The following is a 24,678-nucleotide window of genomic DNA, read 5'->3' as shown; positions in this document are numbered from 1 at the left end:
GCACTCTAGAACCAGAACCACTACATTATAGCATTGCAGTTCATTATGGCATTGTAAAGTGCATATAAATAGGAACCCCTTAAAAATCCATTTTCCTGTCTATGAGCAGCTCATTTCTGCACCTACTAACCACAAAATGCTTACCTTTCCAACCCTAACTGAGTTATGAATGAGCGCTCTCAATAAAAGCCATGGGAACAGGAGCCCACTCTCTAAGGGAAGTCCATACATTACTTGTTCACACAAATTCAATTAGCAAATTATGGTTTGAGGAAAATGAAGCAACTCATGTCATCTTTACACAATCTATCCTTCCATCGACCTACAGCTAAGAGCAGAGTTAAGTAGCCAGTCGTGTTTTATAGCCAGGGCTCCTGAATGGAATGAGCTTACATGTAGATGAAATAAATCTGACATATTTTGCCTTCAGAAACGGGACTAGGTAGGTTTCACATCAGTTCCTTTTTGTTGTAACGGTCGTCTAATCATTTCCTCTAGGCTTAGCTCCTCCAGCTGCAGCATGATCAAATGCAGGCTAAGCTCTGTCCTCAACACCAGCCTACTAGAGTTACACTGAGCTTACTACCTGGTCCCTCCCATCAACCCGTGTTATATACACCGTCTCAGCACAGATGGTTGGCGGAGGCCTCTAACATTACGGCTATACTGCGCTCTGCACTTCCAGCACTGCAGCTACTGCAGGCGCTGCGCTTAATGCACCGCTCTCCTCTGGTGCCCGAGGGTTTATGAGGATTTGACGTTGGGGGATTAACGGACACAGAGACACAGACACGAACTCGACCTAGAATCAAACGACAATGAGCTGTACTCGAACTCGGGGCTGAAACGGACCTCTGCTCCTCGCATTACCTTCCAAGGTGACGTTTATCTTAAGGAATAGAGATTAAAGAATGACCTCAGAATCGCTGTCTGCATTGCAGGCGAAGGTAGCAGAGCTGTGCTGTAGTCAGTGCTGTTAGAGCTGTAAACAGACCTGGCCAGTCGATACGCAGATGCAGCTCGGTTACCACTGCGGACGACTGCAAATGATCACACTAAATGACAAATGGAAAGTTGTTGTATAGTCGTGTTTGTCAGTGGAATCAGGCATCAGGACTGCATTAAGAGATGTTGCAGCTCGCCGTTGAATGCTTGCTTGGTAATGAGATGAATGTAAGTAGTCGAGGAAGATCGCTACGTTAATGAGTAAAGAAGTCCTGACTGCTCTGATCAACCATTACCTGATGTGAGTTAAGAGTGAAGTGAGACAGAGGCATTAGCATGTGTCTTTTTTCAAAATCCAGGTCTCATATATATATATATATATATATATATATATATATATATATATATATATATATATATATAATGGGATTAACTGGAATTGAGCCAGTGATTAAATAAAAAAAAATCACTCTTACTGTTCATCTTCCATCAGGCTGAGCAGATATGAGTCAGTTTCGGTCACTGGCTGGTGTCCTACGGGGCAGTGGCCTGTGGATGCTGGGTCGTAATGGGCCAGGGAGACCAGTGTTTAACCCCCGTCGAGGCTGTTCCTCTCGGGTCGCTCAGCTGTCACCGTCAGCCCTCAGCTCCAGCTATGTGGAGGAGATGTACTATGCCTGGCTTGAGGATCCCAAAAATGTTCATGAGGTATGATAAACATCAATAGTATACTCATAGTGTCTCATACATCTAGTTAACAAAGGATCTAATGCAAATCCTTCTTTTCTTATCAAATGCTGCAGGTTCACTTACTCACATACTCCAGGGAATGCAGATTAAGAACACATTTAGAGGTTGTTCGGATGTTGATGAAAACTGCTAAGTAGATGGTCTGTTTTTTGTCACAGTCTTGGGATGCCTACTTCCGCAATGCCCAGGCCAGCAGTTCAGTTGGGGAAGCAGAAGAGAGGCGCCCATCCATGCTTCTACAGGGTCGAGCCATGTCCCAGACACCTGCCATGTCCCAGAAAGTGGTCGAGGATCACTTAGCTGTCCACAACCTTATAAGAGCCTACCAGGTACAGTGGGTCAAAACCATAACGACTTTGCCCCTACATTTATTGGCCATTTTTTTCGGAAACACCTACATTTTTTAGTTTTACAATTACTGACTGTAGTCGATCTGTTGCTGGCTAATTCATCAGCGCACCTTTACCCTGTTCATCAATAGAAAGGGCCCAACATAGAATTGCTGACCATTGTTGATCATTTGGGCCGGGCCCATTTTCAGCAGTGATATGAACATGGTAGTATGTACTGCTGGTATGAGTTTATCAGGTACAGCAGTTTTGATGAAATTATTGAGCACCTCAGTGTTGCTGCTGGGTTGCAATAGTCTGCAAACCAAAAATATGCAGTCTGCATCGGTTCTGTGGTCAGAAACTGACCACTGATAAAAGACCTAGAGGATAGGAGTAATATAAATTGTCTAAATTATTAATTGCATCTTAATTAGACTTCTGCTTTTTGTTCTTTTTAAATCAAGGTGTAAAAGCAGTTATGTGAATAAAAACGTGGCAATCTTCCCTATTTCCTCTAATTAATTGGGTAAGGTATCCGAGGGAGTTGTTAAATATTGTATTTTAGTAAATTCAGCAGTTTTTTATATGCAGGAGTGGTGAGAGTGTGTACTCAGCTTGGAATAAATCCTCTAATTTTTCACTCACTCTGCAGATCCGAGGCCATCATGTGGCTCAACTGGACCCTCTTGGCATCCTTACAGCTGACATAGATTCTTTTGTCCCCTCAGATTTGATAACAACCATTGACAAGCTTGGTAAAATATTTATTCTTTTCCTTCGCTGTTAATACATGTAAAAGTGTTTGACTTTGTAGTTATTAATAACTCTAACCATCTCCCTATTTGTGAATAGTTGATTCATTTACTGTCCTTTGGCCATAATTACCCTGCCCCACTTAAAGAAGACTGCTGTTCTGGAGACGTGTGCTGACTCGGTTCCTTGCTTGCGGCAGATCCTTACAAATTATTTATACTTTTGTATCCTCTGTTTGCGGCCCCGTGCCATCACTTCTTCACTGTACAACACGCTGTCAGGTAGCTGTGTAAGTAGGTGTAATGGAGTTTGTGGCTGAGGTGGTTAGGTTTGGCCAGTGGATTGATATTTTAACATAACTGCTTCTCTTCCATCACAAATGTCTCGTTTTGATTACAAAAGTAAAATTAGATTGTCAATGTAAACGAATAAGATGTGAATTCTATTTCGTTTTCCTTACATAACAACATTAAGCGTTGGAATGGCCCCAGTATCAAGTTATGAACATGGAAAATCTGTCACAGCATCAAACATTTTGAGTTTCTATCATGACTACTCAGTCAGATCAGAGCAGTATATATTCAATATGCAAAATACCCCCCTGGTGTTCAGGGGTCCCATGTTGGCTGGCTGCTAACTCACTCACCTTAGTAGAGCTGATGCTAGCTTTAGGAAATGCTCTTTTAAGGTTTGATAATGAGCTCTTTGAATGAGATCTTAACCATTTCTTTGGTCTTCAGTTTGAGAAATTATTAAAAATTCACTCTTTCCACCACTCTCTTAGGAAATTAGGCAAGTCTTCAGATTTATAAATATGTTATGACATATTGTAAAGTTTTCCAAGTATTCCAAGCATAGTTACAGTTGCTAGGCTATGAAGGATCAGTAAACCAGTGAACCAGTCAGCTACAGCGCCACCCTGAGGCAGACCAGCACTGCATGAGCTTGACCAGCTAAATAATGAGCTTTCCCTGAATCTGTATTTTAGTGTCTGTTTCTCCCTAACAGACAGCATAATGTCATAATAAGTTTATTTTCAGGGGCCCCCAGAATTTTGATTTTGAGAAATTCATGGGGTCAGAGAGGTAAATTATGGGATATATATACACCGATATATATGTACACCGATCAGGCATAACATTATGACCTTGTTTCTGCGCTCATTGTCCATTTTATCAGCTGCACTTACTATATAGGTGCACTTTGTAGTTCTACAATTACAGACTGTAGTCCATCTGTTTTTGTGCATACTTTGTTAGCCACCTTTTACCCTGTTTTTCTGTGGCCAGGACCCCCAGAGCAGGTACTGTTTGGGTGGTGGATCATTCTCAGCACTGCAGTAACACTGACGTGGTGGTGGTGTGTTAGTGAGTGTTGTGCTGGTATGAGTGATCAGACACAGCAGTGCTGCTGGAGTTTTTAAACACTGTGTCCACTCACTGTCCACTCTATTAGACACTCCTACCTTGTCAGTCCACCTTGTAGATGTAAAGTCAGAGATGATAGCTCATCTGCTGCTGCACAGTTTGTGTTGGTCATCCTCTAGTCCTTCATCAGTGGTCACAGGATGCCGTTGGCTGGATATTTTTGATTGTTGGACTATACTCAGTCCAGCAGTGAAACTGAGGTGTTTAAAAACTCTGCTGTGTCTGATCCATTCAGACCCCCGCAACACACACTAACACACCACCACCACATCAGTGTTACTGCAGTGCTGAGAATGATCCACCACCCAAATAGTGCCTGCTCTGTGAGGGTCCATTGGGGGTCCTGACCACTGAAGAACAGGGTAAAAGGGGGCTAACAAAGTATGCAGAGAAACAGAAGGACTACAGTCTGTGATTGTAGAACTACAAAGTGCACCTATACAGTAAGTGAAGCTGATAAAATGGACAATGAGCATAGAAACAAGGAGGTGGTCATAATGTTATGCCTGATCGGTGTATACATATATATATGGAAGGAACATCTACAGTACTGTACAAAAGTCAGAGACCACCCTTCACATCTTTAATTTATGGTCAAAACAGCCATTAAGTAGAAAAGTTGTTTCCTTTTATTAGAGCTTCCATTCTTTTTGGGACACTTGTTTTTTTTAGATTTTTCAAAGAAATCTGCAGGGATATTTTTCCACACTTCCAAAGTTCAGTCTCAGACGTTAGTTGTGTTTTCTGCTTCTCACGATCCAAGTAATCCCAAACACATTCAGTGATGTTGAGGTCTGGACTCTGGGGTGGCCAGTTCATTGTTCTTGTAACACCAGCAGCTTCTTTGTTTGATTTGCAAAAACTTTTTTTGTGTTTCAGATTTTCTTTTTTTAGTAACAGCTTCTTGACAGCTACACATCCTCTCAGACTCATAGTGTTGAGTTGTTTTTCTTAGTGTAAGGATGGACAGAAACATGTTGATGTTTTCAAATCTGAAGCAAGAGTGAGCTTGATTCTCTCCTGCCTGTCAAAGACGAAAGCTTTAAGTACTGTTTATCGGATGGTGACAGTTCTGTGATCTACCAGGTCCTGGATGGTTGTTAGGAGTCCCATTTACTCTGTATCTTTTAATAATGTTTTTCACTCCAGTCTTGGAAACTCCTGTTTTTTCGCTTATTTTCCTTTGGCCTTCCCCCTCCCTTATGCCAGTGGGATATTTCATATCTAATTTACTCAAAACTATAAATAAACAGTACTGTATGTTTCACAAAATAATTCAGTTCTGTGTGTTAATATATGTTTGCTGTGTTCTGGACAATGACAATATTTGGCTTAAATGGACGGCCAGTAAGGTTTGCTGAATAAAAATCTTTTTAGTCGCTAATTTCATTTGAAACAACAGATGCTAAAAGCTAAATGGTACTAATGGGCTATTTAGAGTTATAGTGTCATTTTTTTAATGATACAGGTAATGTACAGATACACAACACAAGCAAGTAATTAAGTGAAGTAACCTTTGGCTGTGTTTCCACTTCATGTTTTAATATTTAAACATGTACAACCCACACACTGGTCATGTGTGAGGAAAGCTGTTGTTTCTATAATTATGCTGTTCTTTTTCAGAGACAGATGAGATCTTTTCAACGTATTTAATCTCTTATGTATCATATGCTCTTTGGAACATTCCTCTCGAGCTTTCTGTTTGCCCTCGAGGTTTAAGAATAGAAATTAAGTCATGAAAATTAGACTCTCGCTGCCTCACAGGGTGGATGGGACATATAGAATGATAATATGATTTTGTGATCTTATTAAGGTTATTGAAATAGGGTTTGGTGACTCGTATTGCAGCCAAAGTTGAGAGCGAGAAAGAGTGGTTGCAAGCAGTCCAGACATGTAACCGGCCAGCCAGAAGATTGCTCATTCCGTCAGTTCAGATTCTGGAGTCCTAGACAGTGACAGGGGCTCCTGTGCTAGAACTCTGGCCCAGACTGTGCAAGTGCAAGCTTGGGTTAATGTTATCTGAGGTAAAGGACCATAAATCTTCCCCTTTGCTCCTGTCATGCCCTATTGCTTTTAGTGCCAGCAAAATAAAAGGATGTAGGACATGTTCTCACAACAGATCGAAAGGAAGAGAGTAATGGCCACTAAAGAGACTCCTCAAAACATACCTCTTTTTCCCTTCATATATACCTTCTGTGTGTGTCAGACAATATTTTGTCATAGTGCTTCACAGAGCTTCCGCACAGCTAATGAAAGCAGATATCAGACTGGTTGGCTCTAGTAGTAGTCATCTGATATCACCCTATATTCTGATCTCTCTTTATCTGCATCGTGGTTTTAATTTCATTACATGCATCTGTCTCCTCTTGTGTGTCCCCCCCACTGCTGAGCAGTCCCAGTCTCACTGGTAGTCCTTATCGGCACGATTAGATGCATGCTATTCTGGTTACCTGTCATTCATAATGCTCAACTTTATTTTAAAATGACTTAAATGAAAATTATTGTTGCTAATAAGCTTGCTTTCATAATTACAAGTTTTTACCATTTACATTTGTTTTGATTCTGAATACAGAAAGCCTTTTATCATATAAGTCACTTCTGATGATGCATCTCAAACACCAGGGTTCTATGGCTTGGACGAGTCTGATCTGGACAAGACCTTTCAGTTACCATCCACAACATTTATTGGAGGTCAGGAAACCACACTTCCACTCAGGGAAATCATTCACAGACTTGAGGTAGGTAGAGGTTGTTTTCTGGGATCTATGTGTAATATTGAGACAAGTAATTTTTAATATTGAGAAAAGTAATTGATTCTTGTTTGCCCTGGATTTACAGAAATTCCAGCATTAGTATGCTATGCCACTTTACTTTAAAGCGTCAATACCTGCAGGAGCATCCTCACATTTCCTTTATCACATTCCCTGATCTTATTAAGAAATGGGGGCCACCATATTTATGTTTTATAATCAGTTCAGTGGTCATCTCAGATCATTTGCTCTGAACTGAATGCAGTTTTGTTTTTGAGACCACCCTTTGGTTTATTTAATTTCTAGTCCGCATGGCCATTAAGTACAAGTTATTCTCAGGAAAAAAAAAAACAGAAAACATATAAATATATAATTACACAGAAGCCTCAACAACTGAATATAATATACATTTTTTAACATTGATGTGTTGACTTTGTCTTTATTACAGCTTGCATTCTTTTCATGAGACTTGCTTTTAGTTTTTCAAAGAAATCTGCAGGAATATTTCTACACACCTCCTCCCAAGTTCAGTCTTAGAATGCTTCTTATGATCCAGTTAATCCCAAAGCACATTGAGTGATGTTGAGGTCTGGGTTTTTGAGATGACCAGTCCATTGTTCTGAGAACACCAGCAGCTTCTTTGTTTGATTTGCAAATTTCTCCTTTTTAAATTTTTTCTATTTCCGTTTCTCAGTACCAGCTTTTTGACAGCTATGCATCCTTTTAGATTCATAGCATTGAGTTCTCACAGAAAAAATCAGCTGTGGATTTTTTCAGATCTGAAGCAAAAGTGGGGCTTGATTTTACCTTGTCCCTCAAAGATAAAAGTGCTGTCTCCTCAGAAATATCTCCTAAAAAAACTGATTAACTTGTACTTGAACTTTGTACTGGATATTGAATAAATGAAGAGTGGTCTCTGACTTTTGCACAGTACTGTATACTGTTTATGTATGCTGAAAATTACAGACATCATACTGTGGTCATATTGGCGTGGAATTCATGTTCATCAACAACGTAGAGCAGTGTCAGTGGATCCGGCAGAAATTTGAGACTCCGGGCATCATGAAATTTACTGACAGAGAGAAGAGGACACTGCTGGCCAGACTGGTGCGCTCAACTCGGTCAGTGAGTAGAAAGTAATTTGATATAAAGAGTTGTTTTATCTAATTATCACTATGGGCTTCATCGTCTCCTTCTAATATTTCACTATGAGGGAAATATGAGAAGATGAGGAAAAGCTATGTAGTAATAAGTGCTGAAGGTTGCTGTAGGTTTTTCTACATTGTTGTATGGAATCTCTTTCACTATACTTACTCATATTGATGGTGCAGTTTTGAGGACTTCCTGGCCCGCAAATGGTCTTCAGAGAAGCGCTTTGGCTTAGAGGGCTGTGAAGTCCTTATCCCTGCCTTGAAGATGATCATTGACAGGTCAAGTGCAGCTGGAATAGAGAGTGTAATCATGGGCATGCCCCACAGGTATGTCATCTCTACTCTTTTTGTTCTCACCCTCTATTGATGAGCTCTTATCAACAGGAATAACACCATCTCTGATGCACAGGGGTCGACTGAACGTGCTGGCCAATGTTGTTCGGAAAGATCTTGATCAGATATTCTGTCAGTTTGATCCCAAACTTGAAGCTGCAGATGAGGTACAGTGTAGTCGAATCTAACATTGCTTCAGATCCTATATCTTGTATTGCATGGAAAATATGAATTACAGAGGTATATGTCTTGTTCCACAGGGCTCAGGAGATGTGAAGTACCACCTGGGCATGTACCATGAGCGGATCAACAGGGAGACGGATAAGAACATCACCCTGTCGCTCATGGCTAACCCCTCTCACCTGGAGGCAGTGGACCCTGTAGTGCAGGGCAAAACTAAAGCAGAGCAGTTCTACAGAGGAGACACTGAAGGGAAGAAGGTAACAGCTGTCAAATGAATAAATTCCTGAGCAGAATATATCTAAGGATTGCAGTGGAGACATAAGGGTAACGTAGCTAACGTGTAATGGAAGTCTGCCACCCGAAATCTTCCAAGTCTATTGCAAAATTAAGAAATACACTTCAGACACCAAACATGTCGTGGCCAAACAGCTATGTTTGGGATAAGGGCAAATAGTGTAAATTAGATTTTTTGGTCAACCATTCCTTTTAGATTTGTGATGGACCATGACCCTCAACTATACTACTTTTTTCATATATCAGGAGCAAGATTGGTATTATTTCCAATTCACATACCAGAACAGGTCTTGTGGCCAGGTTATCAGTTACCCATTAATATGTTACATATAAGTTCAACAGAATAGGCCAAAACATTGCTTGATTAGGCAGAACTTTCTAAGAAAACCTATCATTCCTGGTGAGCATGAGGGTGACCTGGGATTAAATATGTTGTAGACCTATGATTAATCGATCGATTAACAATCCCCACTGCCAGTAGGAGTGATGGGAACAGGAACCAACTCTTTGAGGGGAAGAAGGCAGTTCATACGTTACTTGTTCATAAAAACATAATTAGCAGCATATTATGATTTGGTAGGTAAAAAAGCAATTCATTTCATCTTTACACTTAGTTTATGCTTCCATCAACCTACAGCGCAGCACAGGATTAATTAAGCACATTTTGAAAAAGAAAAATGTGCTAAAAGGGCCCACAGCATGCCCGTTTTGTTTTCACTTTTTTAAGGAGTTTGATGTAGTATGTAAACAGTATGAAATTTTCAAAACATACCACCCGCTCTACTCAAGTTAGAGTAATCAAGGCGGTGTAGCTTCAGTTTACCTTCAAAATAGCAACATGCTTAAGTGCAAAAGTACAAAATGTAACAAACTTATACATCGTACTGAAATTAATGTACTTTACAAATATATTTGAGATTACTTTTAAAGACTGGTCACCTTGTCCAGTATTTGATAGCTTAGCAATTTTTCTATCCCCTCTTACTCAGGTGATGTCTATTCTGATGCACGGTGATGCAGCATTTGCTGGTCAAGGAGTTGTCTATGAAACCTTCCATCTCAGTGAGCTCCCCTCATACACCACTCTTGGCACCATCCATGTTGTTGTCAACAATCAGGTAAAGATCAAGGCTCATATCTTTCAGTGAATGGTACATAGAGGATTGTGACTGATTTCATACTAAAGCCAGATTACAGAAATCAGGCACTGTTTGTCCAGACAAATTGAACTCCTGACCTTTGCTTATGTATTAGATTGATTAGCTTTATCTGGTATTGCCAGATTGGCTTCACCACTGATCCGCGAATGGCACGCTCTTCTCCCTACCCCACTGATGTGGCTCGTGTGGTCAACGCACCCATCTTCCATGTCAATGCTGATGACCCTGAGGCTGTAATGTATGTGTGTAGAGTGGCTGCAGAATGGAGGAGCACCTTTAACAAGGATGTGGTCATAGACCTGGTGAGTACTAACTGGCATAAACTACACTCTTAAACATAAGTAGTTTTTTTTTTAGATGTACAGTTATAGAAAAAAAACTTGAATTGTTGTAGAACCTTTACATTTATGTGAGGGCTCTTTAAATTCTTCCACTTGCACAACTCTCTTGAAAGGTTGGGATGACATCACTTCTAATCAATATGTTTATTAACCTTTTATCTTTAATCTGTAGAAAATAAAAACTAAAAACAACAGATGTAATACAATCTGAAACTCCAGTAAGCCACCAACCTCACCCTTACAATCATACAATAGATTATTAATGATATTATACTGACTCATAGATTTTCTGCCCAGGATTTTAAGTATATAAGAAAACCTTCCCAGTACTTTTCAGACAATTTAGGTTTTTTTCTCTAGATTAAAAATCATTTTCATGGGAGGGAAAGGGGTGAGGTGGGGGGTATAGAATTAATCCAAAGAATCTTTTTTGACTCCTTTATTTTTAGGAGTATGCACAGATCTAGACAGATGAAGACAGACGAGACCAGCATTTTTTATTTTAATAAGAAATGTGTTGGGTATTTGTACAGAAATAATTTTTTGAAAATACGCATTAGATATCATGCTTCTATAATAAAGTTTCACAACATAGAAAATGGATAGCATCCTAAAATTTATTCATAAAGCTAATAATCCATAAATGGTTATAGGTTTGTTACCGGCGCTTTGGCCACAACGAGATGGACGAGCCCATGTTTACTCAGCCTCTGATGCACAAGCAGATACGCAAGCAGGAGCACGTGCTGAAGAAATATGCAGACAAGCTCATCTCTGAGGGTGTGGTTACTCTGCAGGAGTTTGAGGTTTGTCTCTTAGGATATGATATAACAGTTGAAGTGTATAGTTCATGATGGATGCATATGTGATGACTGCAATTGACATTTTTGAGTTGAGTTTTGAGTTGTATTTATTCGAATTAGAGCTGCACAGTACAGTTGTATGCAAAAGTCTGGGCACATCTGGATTTTATTGATTTTTGAAGTGAAAAGAAGTGAACACAACCTCTGCAGCACACTAGAAAATGTAAAAAATGTGTTAATTAAGAGCATCCGGACCAAACTCAGAATTTCCACATAAGTGTCTGTTAAATGTGCCATAACAAATGTCAGTAATTTTGGTCAAAATAATGCAGACTAATTATTTGAAGCATCACCCATCAAGAGGTTCCTAATATGCTTTTAATGCATTGCAAAGCGAATTGCAGTCACAGTATATAGCAGTAAATGAATATGATGTTTTCTCTGCATCATGCAGTCCTAATACTAATTCACTTCTTCAGCTGGGTCTATGTGTAGCCTAAACCTTTGATTGTAAAAGGTGTTCTTTCCAGACCGTTAGTGAGTGATGTCTTTCCCTTTGTGTGTGTGTGTGTGGGTTGGTTATCCTGACAGTTGATGGAGGTTGTTTTCAGTTGTTCAGGTGATGTCTTTTCGCTCTGGTGATGCCACATTTGTACTGTGCTCCACCCATTCACTTTCGCTGCTATTCCCACAAACTCATATCAGCCCCTCAGCCCCCCTCCCAGGTTGGTTGCTGTAGGAACCACAAAGCTTGGACACAGCCATCCTTCCAGCGAGTATAGCTGACATTCTGTCTGGCCCGGCGACAGCTCGTTTTATTTACAACCGCGTCCCTGTCACTTTCCACTCACTGCCATAGCTCAGGGGAATTCACTTAGGGAATAAATTGTGACTTGAAGCTCACTGTTTTCCGTACACCATAGCACCATAGGTGCCATTTCTAATGAATCATTTGTCACAAATGTGTCATGTCCCTCCATTTCTTGATAAAGATGGTGGTTGGTGTATAAACAGTGGCCGATGTTTGTACACCATCAGACATGCGAATACTGGTAACCGTTTACAGGAGGAAGTGGCCAAGTATGACAAAATCTGTGAAGAAGCATACACCGCCTCCAAAGATGAGAAGATACTACACATCCGCCACTGGCTAGACTCACCTTGGCCAAGTACAGTTGTTTCCCTTCTTCCATAACCATTAAAAATTGAATGGATATATTTGGCTGTATTTCAAGAAGCTTTAACGATCTGCTTCTGTGTTAAGACTTCTTCACAGTTGAGGGTGAACCAAAGTGTATGAGCTATCCCCCTACTGGGCTGACTGACGAGGTCCTGAAGCACATTGGCGAAGCTGCCAGCTCTGTCCCTCTGCAGGACTTCTCCATTCACAGTGGTGAGCCTCAGATAGTCTCAGTCCAACATATTACTGCTTTACTCAGTGTTTAGTGGTTGTGGTGTTACTTTGGACAAGCTCACTGTAAGCCTGGTGCTACAGTCAGGTTGGGGCTTATCACCTTTCTTGAACACAAATCGCGAAGTCAGCAGTCACAAGTCAGTACATAAAAACTCCCTATAAATCAATACATTTCCCCAAATTAAAATGGATTAGATTTCTCATTATGACCAGTGAAAGAACCATTTACTCAGTTATGGTTAAGGCATTAGCAGCTGGTAAGCTGTTCTCTAAAGGCCTCATCTTTTTCCTTACTTTGGTTTAATATAGCACATGCTTTTACTCATGTTATTACTTGGTACTCCTTACCTGCCATTAGCCAGTAGGGGGAGTGCAGTTACCTGGGCTAGTGTGGATGCTTGCATATTGTGGTCTTAATTAGGAAGCCTAAGCTGCTGGTTCTAAACACTCTTAAAAATAAATGTTCCAAGGAGAGTTTTTTGGAGTGATGCATTAGAAGAACCACCTTTGGTTACTTAACCTTTTAGGGGACGGTTTTCACACAGCTGTAGGCCAAAGCCAAGAACCATTTAGAAATCTATATTTGTAAGATTGTACAGATTCTGTACAAGTAAATAAGAATTATGAGAAGCAAAATTTATCTGAATTATGCTTATATTTTGTTTGTTTGTGCACCCTGTTTCTTTGGCAAATCCCAGGAGTTTCAAGGATCTTACGAGGCCGGGCTGACATGCTTAGTAAACGTACAGTGGACTGGGCTCTGGGGGAGTACATGGCCTTTGGCTCTCTGCTGAAAGATGGAATTCATGTGAGACTGAGTGGGCAGGATGTGGAGAGAGGAACCTTCAGGTAGGAATGCAAATACAGTACATCTACACCCTAAACAATAAAGGTTCTTAAATGATTCTCAGCTTGTATGTGTGGTTTTAGGAAAGTGTTTAATTGGTATAGAACCTTTACATTGTGTGGAGGATTCTTCACATGTGCACAGCTCATTTAAAAAAAAAAGATTCCTCAAAAACATCCATTGAAAGGTTATTTAGGAAACTAAAAGTGGTTCTTTTATAGAGCCATTTTTGGCACCATAATTTTTAAACAAAGATGGGTAACATGGCTATAGGGCTTTCATAAGGCTGCATGACTTTCTTTTCACATTCCTATATAAAGACTTACAAAGGTATATTCCTATGAGCATCAGTTGTCATAGAGGCTACTTTAGTCAGTTTCACTCCAGAGAGTCTAATGACAACTGACGCGTTTTGGAACAAGGCTTCATAAATGCGTATATAGGTATATGCCAGTTGTCATCTAAGCAGGGGTGAAAATTTTCACTGACAAGTTTCAGATGTAATACTAAGTGAAAAGTACACCTGTGTTTGGAGTTACCATATTCATGTATCTTACAAAGAATAATGTCATTTGTCAATGTGTGCACCAGCAGCCAGTCAGACTCATGTTGTTCAAGACTTGAACTACTCGATTCACTCAAACTCCTCAGAGTAAACAGCCAAGGTAAACATAAATGTATATAGTAGACAGGCAGACAGTCCTGCTGCACAGTTCTTCAGATGAGATCCATCCAAACGTGTAGTTTGTAGTTTGATTTCCCAGAATAAAATTATGACATACAAAAGGTTACATTGAAGAGGACATTGCTGGCTATAATGAAACTGCTTGTATTTAATTTGAGATAAAAATCATTGTAGTAGGAGATTTTACGGTAAAGCCGCTCATTTAATGCATGTAACTTTTTTGTCAACCCCAAGACTCCCCAGATTTATCTCACATAATTTCAAAAAGTGAAGGGGACATGTCCCCTTTTCCCCCAACTTATTTTGTGCCAGTGCATGAATGGCATATGTAGATGTCATGTAGCCTTATGAATGCTATCCTTAAGTTACTGTGTTGCTGAGTAAAACAACCTTTGCTTTGAAGGAAAGATGTCAAGGTGTCGCAAAGAAACATATGGGTCAAAATAGTTTTACTGGACCTTGAACACAGCAATCTGTGATTGCATCTATCAGTTCCATGAACCTAATGAACATAATGAGCCTACTGCCTTTTCATTCAGAATGGTGGAATAAAACCCTCTGCAGCACAGCTTCATTGAATGTCTGTACAGTGACAGGTGACGTCAGTCTGTCTCAGACAGAGTCTCCTGGGAGTGCGATAGATGCCCACATGGTGTTGTCACGGTACTGCTTCTGTTGACGCTGAAGGAAACCCGTTTGACGATACCCCACAGCAGGACTAAAACACAGCCACACACACTCCCACGTCTGTTCATTTCAGCCTTGTGCGAGGGACTTTGTCAGCCAGCTTTGTTGGTTTGATATGTTGTTGCGTCTAAGTGAGGCTGCCAGTCCCAGAGACATGCTAACCGAAATTTCCTCCCTCCACTTTATCGCACCACATGCAGCATCATTTACTGATCCGCTTTACATTTCTGACGTCTAGTTTTCCTGAATGGACTCCATCCAGCCGCTTTACGCTTTGCTCAGGAAACGCAGGCTTTAGGGTGGAACATTTCAAAGTGAAACTGTTAGTGAGAGGAAGTCAAGAGAAAACAGATGCTGTCTCATAAGCCTGTTTATTGATGTGTACTGTCTGTGGGCTGGTGCAAGCATCCCGTGCCGCCCTGCTTTCTGCAAGTCTCCTGCAGAGGCCAGGGAAGGGAACATATCGCCTTGCTCCAGTCTGCTGCTCCTACAGTCATTACCTAGGGACATAATGGCTAAGAGTAATTGATTCAGTCATCTGTGGTTGTGAATGTGTTCGTCCTATGCTCCTGACTGGTGTAGCCAAGGGGAAGAGACCGTGTTTGCCCCCGAGCTTCTCTGTGTTTCCACGGTTACCCCATAGGCCAAACGCACTGTAGCACAAAGAGCCACTTTTGAGTCATAGCTGTGATTAAGTGTGCTCAGCAAACAGTCTCCAATTAGGGCTAATTCCTTCTTCAGTTTTTTTTGCTTGGTTACATTTCGGATTGTTATCTAACAATGTGATTTACTGTGATTCATTCATTCTTTGAGAGAAACATGTGTGCCTAATGGAGAGGAGAGCATGAAGAGAAACTAAAGGGCCACCAGGACCATGCATTGCCTATTACATAATAATAAATTGGTTAGCGTAACTATAAAAGACAATAGAGCATGTGCGATTCCCTGTGAAGTCACTTCTGTCTAGTTAAACTCAGTCTCTCTCTGCAGCCACCTGACATTCGATTCTTATCCAATAACTGCACAGTCCTCCGAGTCTGAATGTGGCTGCATCACTGCTGCATCATTACCGTGATCTTTAAGAGATTTTAAATGCTTGTCTCATTGCATTGGACTTGAAGGCTGAATTAAACATCACATCCGAGTGACCTAGCAAAACACATCACATCTCAAGCCTTAACTCCTATCACTTCCTTTCTTCTGCCTCTCTCCCTCTCTAACTCTGATTGGAGAGAAAGAGCGAGAGGGCTTCTCTGTTGTGGTTTGACACTGCAGCAGGATGGAGAAAACTTGAAGAGAGGAGAGTGCGGTAACACTTTACAATAAAGATACATGACATAGCATCAATTCAAGCATTAATTCATATGTGAGTAGTCATTAATTCATACATGTAATACATCTTGAGTCATGATGAATATGCATAAAGTAACCATGTCTTATTGATGGCTTAATGCAGGGGCAGTATATTAATTCATGTAGTAATTAAGCGACCACTACTCCCAGTTAAAATCAACTATTTTATATTTTAGTTTATACAGGTCTTCATGATGGTCAGCACCTGAATTGTGGAAAAACCGAATGACGATCCACCACCTCATAGAACAAGAGTGTTAAGTTATATATTCACCATTACTAAAGCATTACTTCTTTATGAGTTCATGATGTTTGTGGCCCTTAAAATAAAGTGGTGAAATATTCCTGCTATTTTCACTGTTCACTGTTGTGTTGATGATAAAATAATTGGGGAATGTCATCAAATAATCTTATTATTTTGCACATCTTTTGTATTACATGTATGAATGAATGATTACTCACAGATGAAAAGATGCCTAAATTTCATATATCCTTATTGTAAAGTGTTACTGAGAGAATTCTCCGGCTCTGTGATGGACCCCTGAATAATCACCAAGGCTGTCTTGTCTCATACAGTTGTCAGTTGAAATGGTTGTAAAGTCTGCCCCGCAGTACACGGCTCACTTTGATGGCATTTGTCGACACACTTATTTTGTTTCTGTTTCCTTCCTAAAAGAGCTACTTTTATTCTCTGAAAGCTGTCTGTCTGAACATTTTTTGCTATGTTGAAAGGTAAAGGCTGCTTTGCACTTTGACTTCACAGTCACCGTCATCATGTCCTGCATGACCAGGAAGTGGATAAACGATTTTGTGTCCCACTGAACCATCTGTGGCCAGACCAAGCCCCTTACACAGTGTGCAACAGCTCTCTGTCTGAGTATGGAGTATTGGGTAAGTAACCATTGTTGCTTAGTAGCACATCACCGCTGTCCAAAAATAAGCAGGTCCAAAATGGTAACTTTATAGGCAAAGGCGAAAACAGTGTAAAATGAAAAACTTGTAACTTTGCTTCAGTCTGTGTAATGAAAGACATTTGTGTATGTGTGGACGCACACAATAGTGTAGTGTATCCTTTAGCTATTAACTAAACATTTGCTAGCAGCCAATTTGGCTGCGTTAGCCTTGTATTTTAATAACTGCATACAGTGAACAATTAATTGTTAATCGCAATCATTTACATGACTATAAATCGTCAACTAAAATGTCATTGTGACAACCTTATGTGTTACCTCATACATAAACAAATGATCCCTGGCAATTCCAAAAAGTGAAGTTGGACTTGGATTTTAGTGATGCAGCATGATATCAGAATCATATTTTTCATCAATAAACACTTGCTTTAAAAACAATTGGCATCAGGCCAATGTTTAGATTTGACTGATATTTCAAATTATGATATTTTACTGCATTTGTACCCCTATAATAAATGTTTACTCTGTAGTGTTATTTCTACATTTTATAAATGTTTGTGTGTGGCCCTGCAGATATGTACATTAAAAACATTGGATATCTACTCACAGTTCTTAAATGAAGAAGCACAGTCATATGCAAAGGTTTGAACACTCCCAGTCAAATTACATGTTTTGTTAAAACATCTTCTACAGGGAATAAACATAGCTATGGCATTTGTCTGCAAATTAGCTCACAATTTCTGTTTATTTGCGTTTAGCATACTGGAAAAAAATGAAACATAAAATGTAAAATGTGTCATAAGCTTATGTTTCATTTTTTCCCCAGTGTGTTAAAGTCAGCTTATAACAGTGAGTGTGCATGAAAATGTACAGAAGTGTGCTCTTTGCAGAGGATGTGTTGACTTATTTTCACTTAGAAAATCAACAGAACATGTCATTTGAGCAGTAGAGGCCAAACTTTTGCATACGACTGTATTGGTACTAGATGTCATCAGTGCATCCCTATTACTGACATAAGTAAGATTAAAACAATGTACAGTGTACAATGTGCAAGTTGTAGTCTTTTGCTAAAACAAAATTCTTTGGTCCATTATTAGACCTAGTTTGTGTTTATTCAGTGGAATCTGTTTCATGTTTGTGATGTAATAGGTTTTGAGCTGGGGTTTGCTATGGCTAGTCCCAATGCTCTTGTGTGCTGGGAGGCTCAGTTTGGGGACTTTCACAACACAGCACAGTGTATCATTGACCAGTTCATCAGTTCAGGCCAGGCCAAGTGGGTCCGCAACAACGGCATTGTCCTGCTACTGCCCCATGGCATGGAGGGAATGGTAAGTTCACTGGTGCCATTGCTGTTATTAACCTCGGTTCATCAATGCAACATACTATAAATGGGATGCACCACTCATAGGATGTATGCTAGGCCACGAAGATGCAGGTAACTAAATTGGGGAATGCTTTTCTAAACCTTTAAGTCATTTTCGTGCAAAAAGCATTTCCAATAATAAAATTGGAATAAACATGTCCAGAACAGCATAAATCGACATGTTAAAGAATGTAGAACTAAACCCCTCAAATCACAGGCATATGCAATCATGTTTGACAGCTGTGTAATAATATCATGCATTATTAAAGGTTACCGCTGGGTTATTTTTGTCTTTGCCCTACTAAGCCAAGCAAAGCTACAATGATGCAATTGTTATTTTAAGAGTTCTCAATTATGTGGGCCATATTAGCTCACTTCTGACTGCTGAACCAAATCTGCTCTGGAGCACCAAGAAAGTGTGGCCTTGTTTCTTACCTCAGTGTTGCTCTGTAAACCAAGGTAATTGTATAGGGATCAATACTGATGACTCAAGGTTTGTCAGGCCCTTTGCAAATGAGGCTATAATTCTTTAACTTAGCTTGCTCTGTGATGGACGTGTGTGTGTGTGTGTGTGTGATTACTAGGGCCCAGAGCACTCGTCAGCACGACCTGAGCGTTTCTTGCAGATGAGCAAGGATGACCCTGATCGCTATCCGGTGAGTGGGCTCTACTGTAATGGCTTATGCTGATGGCCACAGAGATTCTGACCTATAAGCGCTTCGCTGAAGCCCCCTGATTACCCCTTTTAGTTAATGCTCAAAATGACCACTGTAAATGTCTTCTCCTTTAGTACGCAGCTGTCAGTCCCAAGGGCAGAGCAGCTTAAGTATATGCAAGATTGGGACGAGCTATAGCTAAATGATTAAAGGACCTTTTACTGCAGTAGCACTTAACAGAATATTGACATGTCCAGATGAGTTTGCCAGTTTATGTACATTCTCTCCCATCAAGCTGGCACTAATTTTCCTACAGTGATTTTATATGATGCCACTGTGTCTGGGAATCTGTGATTGCAATTGGCCTTTCTCTTATTAAATGAAAAGGTTGGTTCCTCTCTCTCTCTGTTGGCACAGAACAATGTTAAGTTATCAAGCACAGCTGTTAACCAGCTCTTTTAGGTAAATGTTCAGAGCTGAATTACAAATTTGAATGGCCTTTTTTATTTTTGCAAATGAAAAGAAGATAAATAGTTAGAACCTATAAGCCTTGGCTGAAAATTTATCAGTCTCCAGTGAAACTTCTTATCAACATCTGACTTGTTTGGTATGCATGATCATTTCATCTTATCAATATCTGACTTGTTTGGTATGCATAATAATTTTGAAAAACAGTTGTTTGATTCTACTGTGTGTTGCATAGGCATGAGATTGCATTGCTATTTGAAGCATGAGTTTGTACTGCTGCTTGTTATGATGTTATGATGATGTATGTTGTGGCATCTTGTTGTTTATACATATTTTTAAATAGTTTTCAATAACCATAATAAAAAAATATGTTTTTTGAATTACTAAATAGATGGTAGTGTAGAATTGTATCAGACAGTTAATGGTGCCATAAAAGAGTACTTGCTCTATTTCTTCAATTTTGGATATTTGTCTTACCAAATGATTTAAGATCCCCTCAAACAAAAAGTAATATGTTATATTTTGTGTAAGTACTATGAGGAGAATATGAGGAAAAATATGAGGAAACATGCAAGTTTTTTAAATGATCATTTCATTTACCAAACTGAAAAACCTATAACAGCCATTTGAAAATTAAAGTCGCCTGCCCTTCCCCTAAACTTAATAGCTGGTTGTGCGACCAAACACCTCCTATAGCAGTAGTTCATATTGTAGTGAAGGAAGTTTGGCCCATTCTTCTTTGCAGAATTGCTGTAAATCAGCATAAACTGCCAGTTTAAGGCCTTGCCACAGCACCTCAGTGGGGTTCAAGTCAGGACTTTGATTAGGTCATTCCAGAACCTTAACTTTGTCTCTTTTGAGCCATTCACAGGTGGACTTGCTCTTGTACTTTAGATCATTTTTAGCAACATAACCAAATTGTGTTTGAGCTTCACATTGTGGACTGATAACCGGACATTTTCCTACTGTTTCTGATACAGAGCAGTATTCATGCTTCTGTCAGTTATAGCAAGTTGACCAGGGAAGCAGCAAAACATCCCCACACCATCGCACAACCCCCACCATGTTGAACTGTTGGTATGATGTTATTATTGTGGAATGCTAAGTTAGTTTCATGACAAATGACATTATCTGAGGCAAACGAGGCCTGCAGTTCCCTAGAACTAGGTGACCTAGGTTATTTTATGACTTCCTGGTTGAGTCGTTGGAAGTGCTGTTGGAAGAATTTTGGGTGCTGTTTCTGGAAAGATTCACCACTGTTCCAAGTTTTCTCTATTTGGAGATAATGGCGCACACTATGGTTTGCAGAAGTCCCAAAACCTTGGAAATGGCTTTTTAACCCTCGGCAAACTGGTATATTTCAGTAACTTTCTCTTTCATCTCTTGCTGGGACCCTTTAGCCTAGTTCACATTGCTGAAAAAGTTCTATTTAAGCAATATTTAGATTCAACAGGGCAGGCAGTAATCAAGCCTGTGTCTAGTTTAACTGATTGCAATTATCAACTGAATTTGGTTAATTAGTTGACTGAGTAACTAGGGGACAATTACTGTTTTCACACAGGGTCCCTTGATGTTGGATAACTTTTTTCCTCCAACAAATAAAATTATGATTCAAAAACTTGTATTTCCCCAGTTGTCTCATTTTAACTTCGGTTTGAAGATGTGAAAAAATTGTGTGTGACAAATATGCAAAAATAGAAGAAATCCAGATGGGAGCAAATGTAGATAACAATAACAATAATAGCGTTGTTAAAATGGGGGTGCTGCTGAATGAAGAGACATTTGAGAGCCAAAAGAGCTGTCTCTCATTGGTGAGCTTGTGTCAGTTGATCTGACTCATTGAACAGAATTGGAATTTCCATCACTACTAGCCTTCTAGGCTGGCAGCTATTGTACGCTATTGACTATTTACACCAGCATAAGAATGCCAATGTTGTTTTGAAAAGTAGAAACCACAAATCAAGCTCTTTTTCTGGTCTGCTCAAATAAATCTATCAAATTTAAGTGTCCTGAACAGGACTGGAATATTTCATTGCCAAATTCAAACCACTTTGCAACCATTTATCAAATTTAAGTATTCTGCAGTATTCACAGTTATTCAGCAGAAAAGAAAGGTCTATAACATGACCTTCCTTTTCTGCTGAATGACTGTGATTACTGCAGAATACTTAAATTTGATCAATGGTTGCAAAGTGGCTTGAATTTGGCAATGAAATATTCCAGTTACATAAAATCTGTGAAACATCATTAGTCTGTTCAGTATGAAATAACTGTATGCAAAATGCAATTTATGACATATTATTAATGATCAGTTTTAATTGGACTTTGTATTTTCCTAATTAAGGAATTCACTGGTGATTTTGAGGTCCAACAGCTTTACGACTGCAACTGGATCGTGGTTAACTGCTCAACACCTGCCAACTACTTTCATGTGCTGAGGAGGCAGATCTTATTACCATTCAGAAAGCCTGTAAGAAAACACACTCGGCCTCTCTTGTCTAATTATCACCTTATTGTCTTACATATTTATTGATGTCATTGATATGCAATCTTACCATTACATGAATATTTTGTTTATAGTACGTTGTCGAAATAAACTGTTATTCCAGTCCCGATACTGTCTATCCACAGCCATATGAGAAGATGTTGTGCAGTTTTTACTGTAATAAACAGAAGGAATGGGGACAGTTCTGATGGGTATAAAACTTAAGATGTAACAGCATGAACCTAAAGTTTCTGGGTTCTCCCTACACACTTGTGGTTTTCTGCTACAGTAATTGTCTAAAGTGTTCCCCAGTTGCAGATAAATGCAGTGCTTTGTGGAGCATGAGAAAATCTCTTCCTGAGCAAATTAAACGGACTGTCTGGGGATGCTAGTGTTTGCTTTGTACAAAAGTCCTCTTAATTTATTGTTTTGGTTGGATTCACAGCTGTCAAAAGTTTATTTACTCTACAGTTTTTTTTCTAAGTTAAACTGATAAGAATGGTAGGTCTGTCTCAGTGTGATTGACATCAGTCTGTATTTTTTTGTCTCCTCAGCTAATTATTTTTACTCCTAAGTCCTTGCTGAGGCTCCCTGAGGCCCGTTCCAGTTTTGATGAGATGACCACAGGTGTGACAGAACTTACTGAATAGAATTTAAATTGTTGTCTAATTTGGCTTAATCAAAACTTTGTAGGGAGAATGGGGAGAGACAATGTTTATATAATGTTTAGGTAATTGATTTTGCAGGAACAAAGTTCAGAAGAATCATACCAGATGAGGGTCCTTCATCTAAAAACCCAGGCAAAGTGAAGAGAGTCATCTTCTGCACTGGTAAAGTCTACTATGAGCTGGCAAAAGAGAGAAAACAGCTCAAACTAGAGGATACAGTGGCAATAGTCCGACTGGAGCAGGTTAGTACCATTACTATAGTACAGGCCAATTCAACTTACTGTATTCTGCTTCTTGGTCTTTTATTTTATTTCTTTTACATATTATCTGTAGGAAGTTTATACTTAAATTACTATCAGCAGTTGTAAGGACCTTCAGAACCTGGTTGCAAATGTTAGAACTGTCACTAACCAGTTTTTGCCTCTTCAGTTGTTGGAGGCCAAAATGGTTAGACCACTACCCAACAAACAGTGTGGCCAGATCTAATCTGAGCATTGCTATGTGCTGTTTGTGGCAGATTTCAGAGTGATTGCAATTGGTTACACTCCCGGGAGGGATGATACTGGATGATAGGGGTCACTCTCTCTCCTTTGTAGAGGCATATATGGACTATCCAGCTAATCACACAGCAAGCTGAGTCACAAGTGCTTCCCTCCAACTGTGTGGAGATGTTCAGTAGCTGAAAGCTTGAAAAATATCCAGTGGCACAGCTCTCCTATTTTAGAGGAGCATGTCCAGCTGTTGTCCTCCAGACCAATTGCTCCAAACCCTGGTCCTAAAGGCACACTGCCCTCCACATTTTGGGTTTCCAGCTCTCCTCATCCAACTAGTCTGCTCATTAACCACCTCGTACTGAGCTGAAGTGGGTGTGTTAAAACAGAGAAAGTGAAAAAAATGCACTAGACAGTGGGCCTCCAGGACCAGGGTTGGTAAACACTGTTCCAGACAATCTCCTCTGCAAAAATGATATCTTGACAAGTGAATGCATCTCAAATGTATATTATGTATACTTATTTCAAGCATTATTTCTTGTAACAGGCAAAACTGTTCCGTTTCACTTAAAATAATTACTTAATTTGAAAAACCTAGAAACAGGTTGAATTTTTTTTGTAAACTTTGCAGTTCGTAATGAAGAATACTGGACATATTGACTACATTTAAGATGGTTTCACTTGCCAAGATATCAAGCAATATATCACAGCAATGAGATGACTCTAGTGAGTAAAAATCACAAATCCACAAAATAAGGCTAGGACATAAAATAGTCACACAAAAGATAATAACACAAATCAACTACCATCATCTAACAGCACTCACATTCAGCCACTTTTAATCCTGATTATTTTGTTTATATCTCATTTTTCAGATATCACCATTTCCTTTTGACCTCATCAAGGCTGAAGTTGAGCTTTATGCCAATGCTGAACTGGTATGGTGTCAGGAAGAGCATAAAAACATGGGTTATTACGACTATGTAAGGCCACGCTTCCTCACTGTGCTGTCCAATAAGAAACCAGTATGGTGAGTATGCTTATTTGCTGCAGCAATCACTGTGCAAGCAAAGCAAGCAACAAGTAAAACAAATCAGATTTTCACTGTCTTCCCATGTCACATTCAAACTCCCTTTTTCAGGTATGTTGGCCGTGACCCTGCTGCAGCCCCTGCCACAGGAAACAAGTTCACTCACCTGGCGGAGCTCAAGAGGTTCATGGACACTGCGTTCCACCTCAATGCCTTTGAGGGCAGGAGCTTTTGATGCTGTTGAATCAGCTACTTTAAGCTTTCATTAGACTTAGCGATTTTGACCTCATGTATGCCTTGCTCACAATGCACAATACTTGCTCACATGTAGCATTAGAATAATATTATATCCATTAAGATTTTCACTGTTATTCTAATCTCAGATACTGTAGACAATC

The 24,678-nt window shown here is 39.7% G+C and overlaps 1 protein-coding gene across 1 annotated transcript; it reads left to right on the top strand.

Moving 5' to 3' along the window:
- The first annotated feature begins 630 nt into the window (after positions 1-630).
- On the top strand, positions 631-24,669 carry ogdhl (oxoglutarate dehydrogenase L). Its single transcript, XM_036574230.1, has 23 exons — positions 631-878; positions 1,439-1,653; positions 1,854-2,024; positions 2,680-2,782; positions 6,830-6,945; positions 7,924-8,078; positions 8,289-8,435; positions 8,518-8,608; positions 8,702-8,881; positions 9,908-10,036; positions 10,201-10,380; positions 11,073-11,225; positions 12,289-12,391; positions 12,487-12,615; positions 13,335-13,485; positions 16,972-17,099; positions 18,269-18,447; positions 19,067-19,138; positions 21,951-22,076; positions 22,646-22,718; positions 22,838-23,001; positions 24,126-24,280; positions 24,392-24,669. The coding sequence occupies exons 2-23, from the start codon at positions 1,450-1,452 to the stop codon at positions 24,513-24,515; spliced, it is 3,033 nt and encodes a 1,010-aa protein (XP_036430123.1). The 5' UTR covers positions 631-878; positions 1,439-1,449; the 3' UTR covers positions 24,516-24,669.
- Positions 24,670-24,678: the final 9 nt, after the last annotated feature.

The sequence above is a fragment of the Colossoma macropomum genome, unplaced genomic scaffold (genome assembly GCF_904425465.1).
Source record: "Colossoma macropomum unplaced genomic scaffold, Colossoma_macropomum, whole genome shotgun sequence".
Lineage (NCBI taxonomy): Eukaryota > Metazoa > Chordata > Actinopteri > Characiformes > Serrasalmidae > Colossoma > Colossoma macropomum.
This window is presented reverse-complemented; position numbering and strand designations above follow the sequence as displayed.

Bases quoted from the DNA above. Each gene is read 5' to 3' on its own strand.
- ogdhl (XM_036574230.1), top strand. From the start codon at position 1,450: ATGAGTCAGTTTCGGTCACTGGCTGGTGTCCTACGGGGCAGTGGCCTG. The intron at 2,783-6,829 runs GTAAAATATTTA...CTCAAACACCAG, and splicing joins AACAACCATTGACAAGCTTG to GGTTCTATGGCTTGGACGAG. The intron at 12,616-13,334 runs GTGAGCCTCAGA...GGCAAATCCCAG, and splicing joins GGACTTCTCCATTCACAGTG to GAGTTTCAAGGATCTTACGA.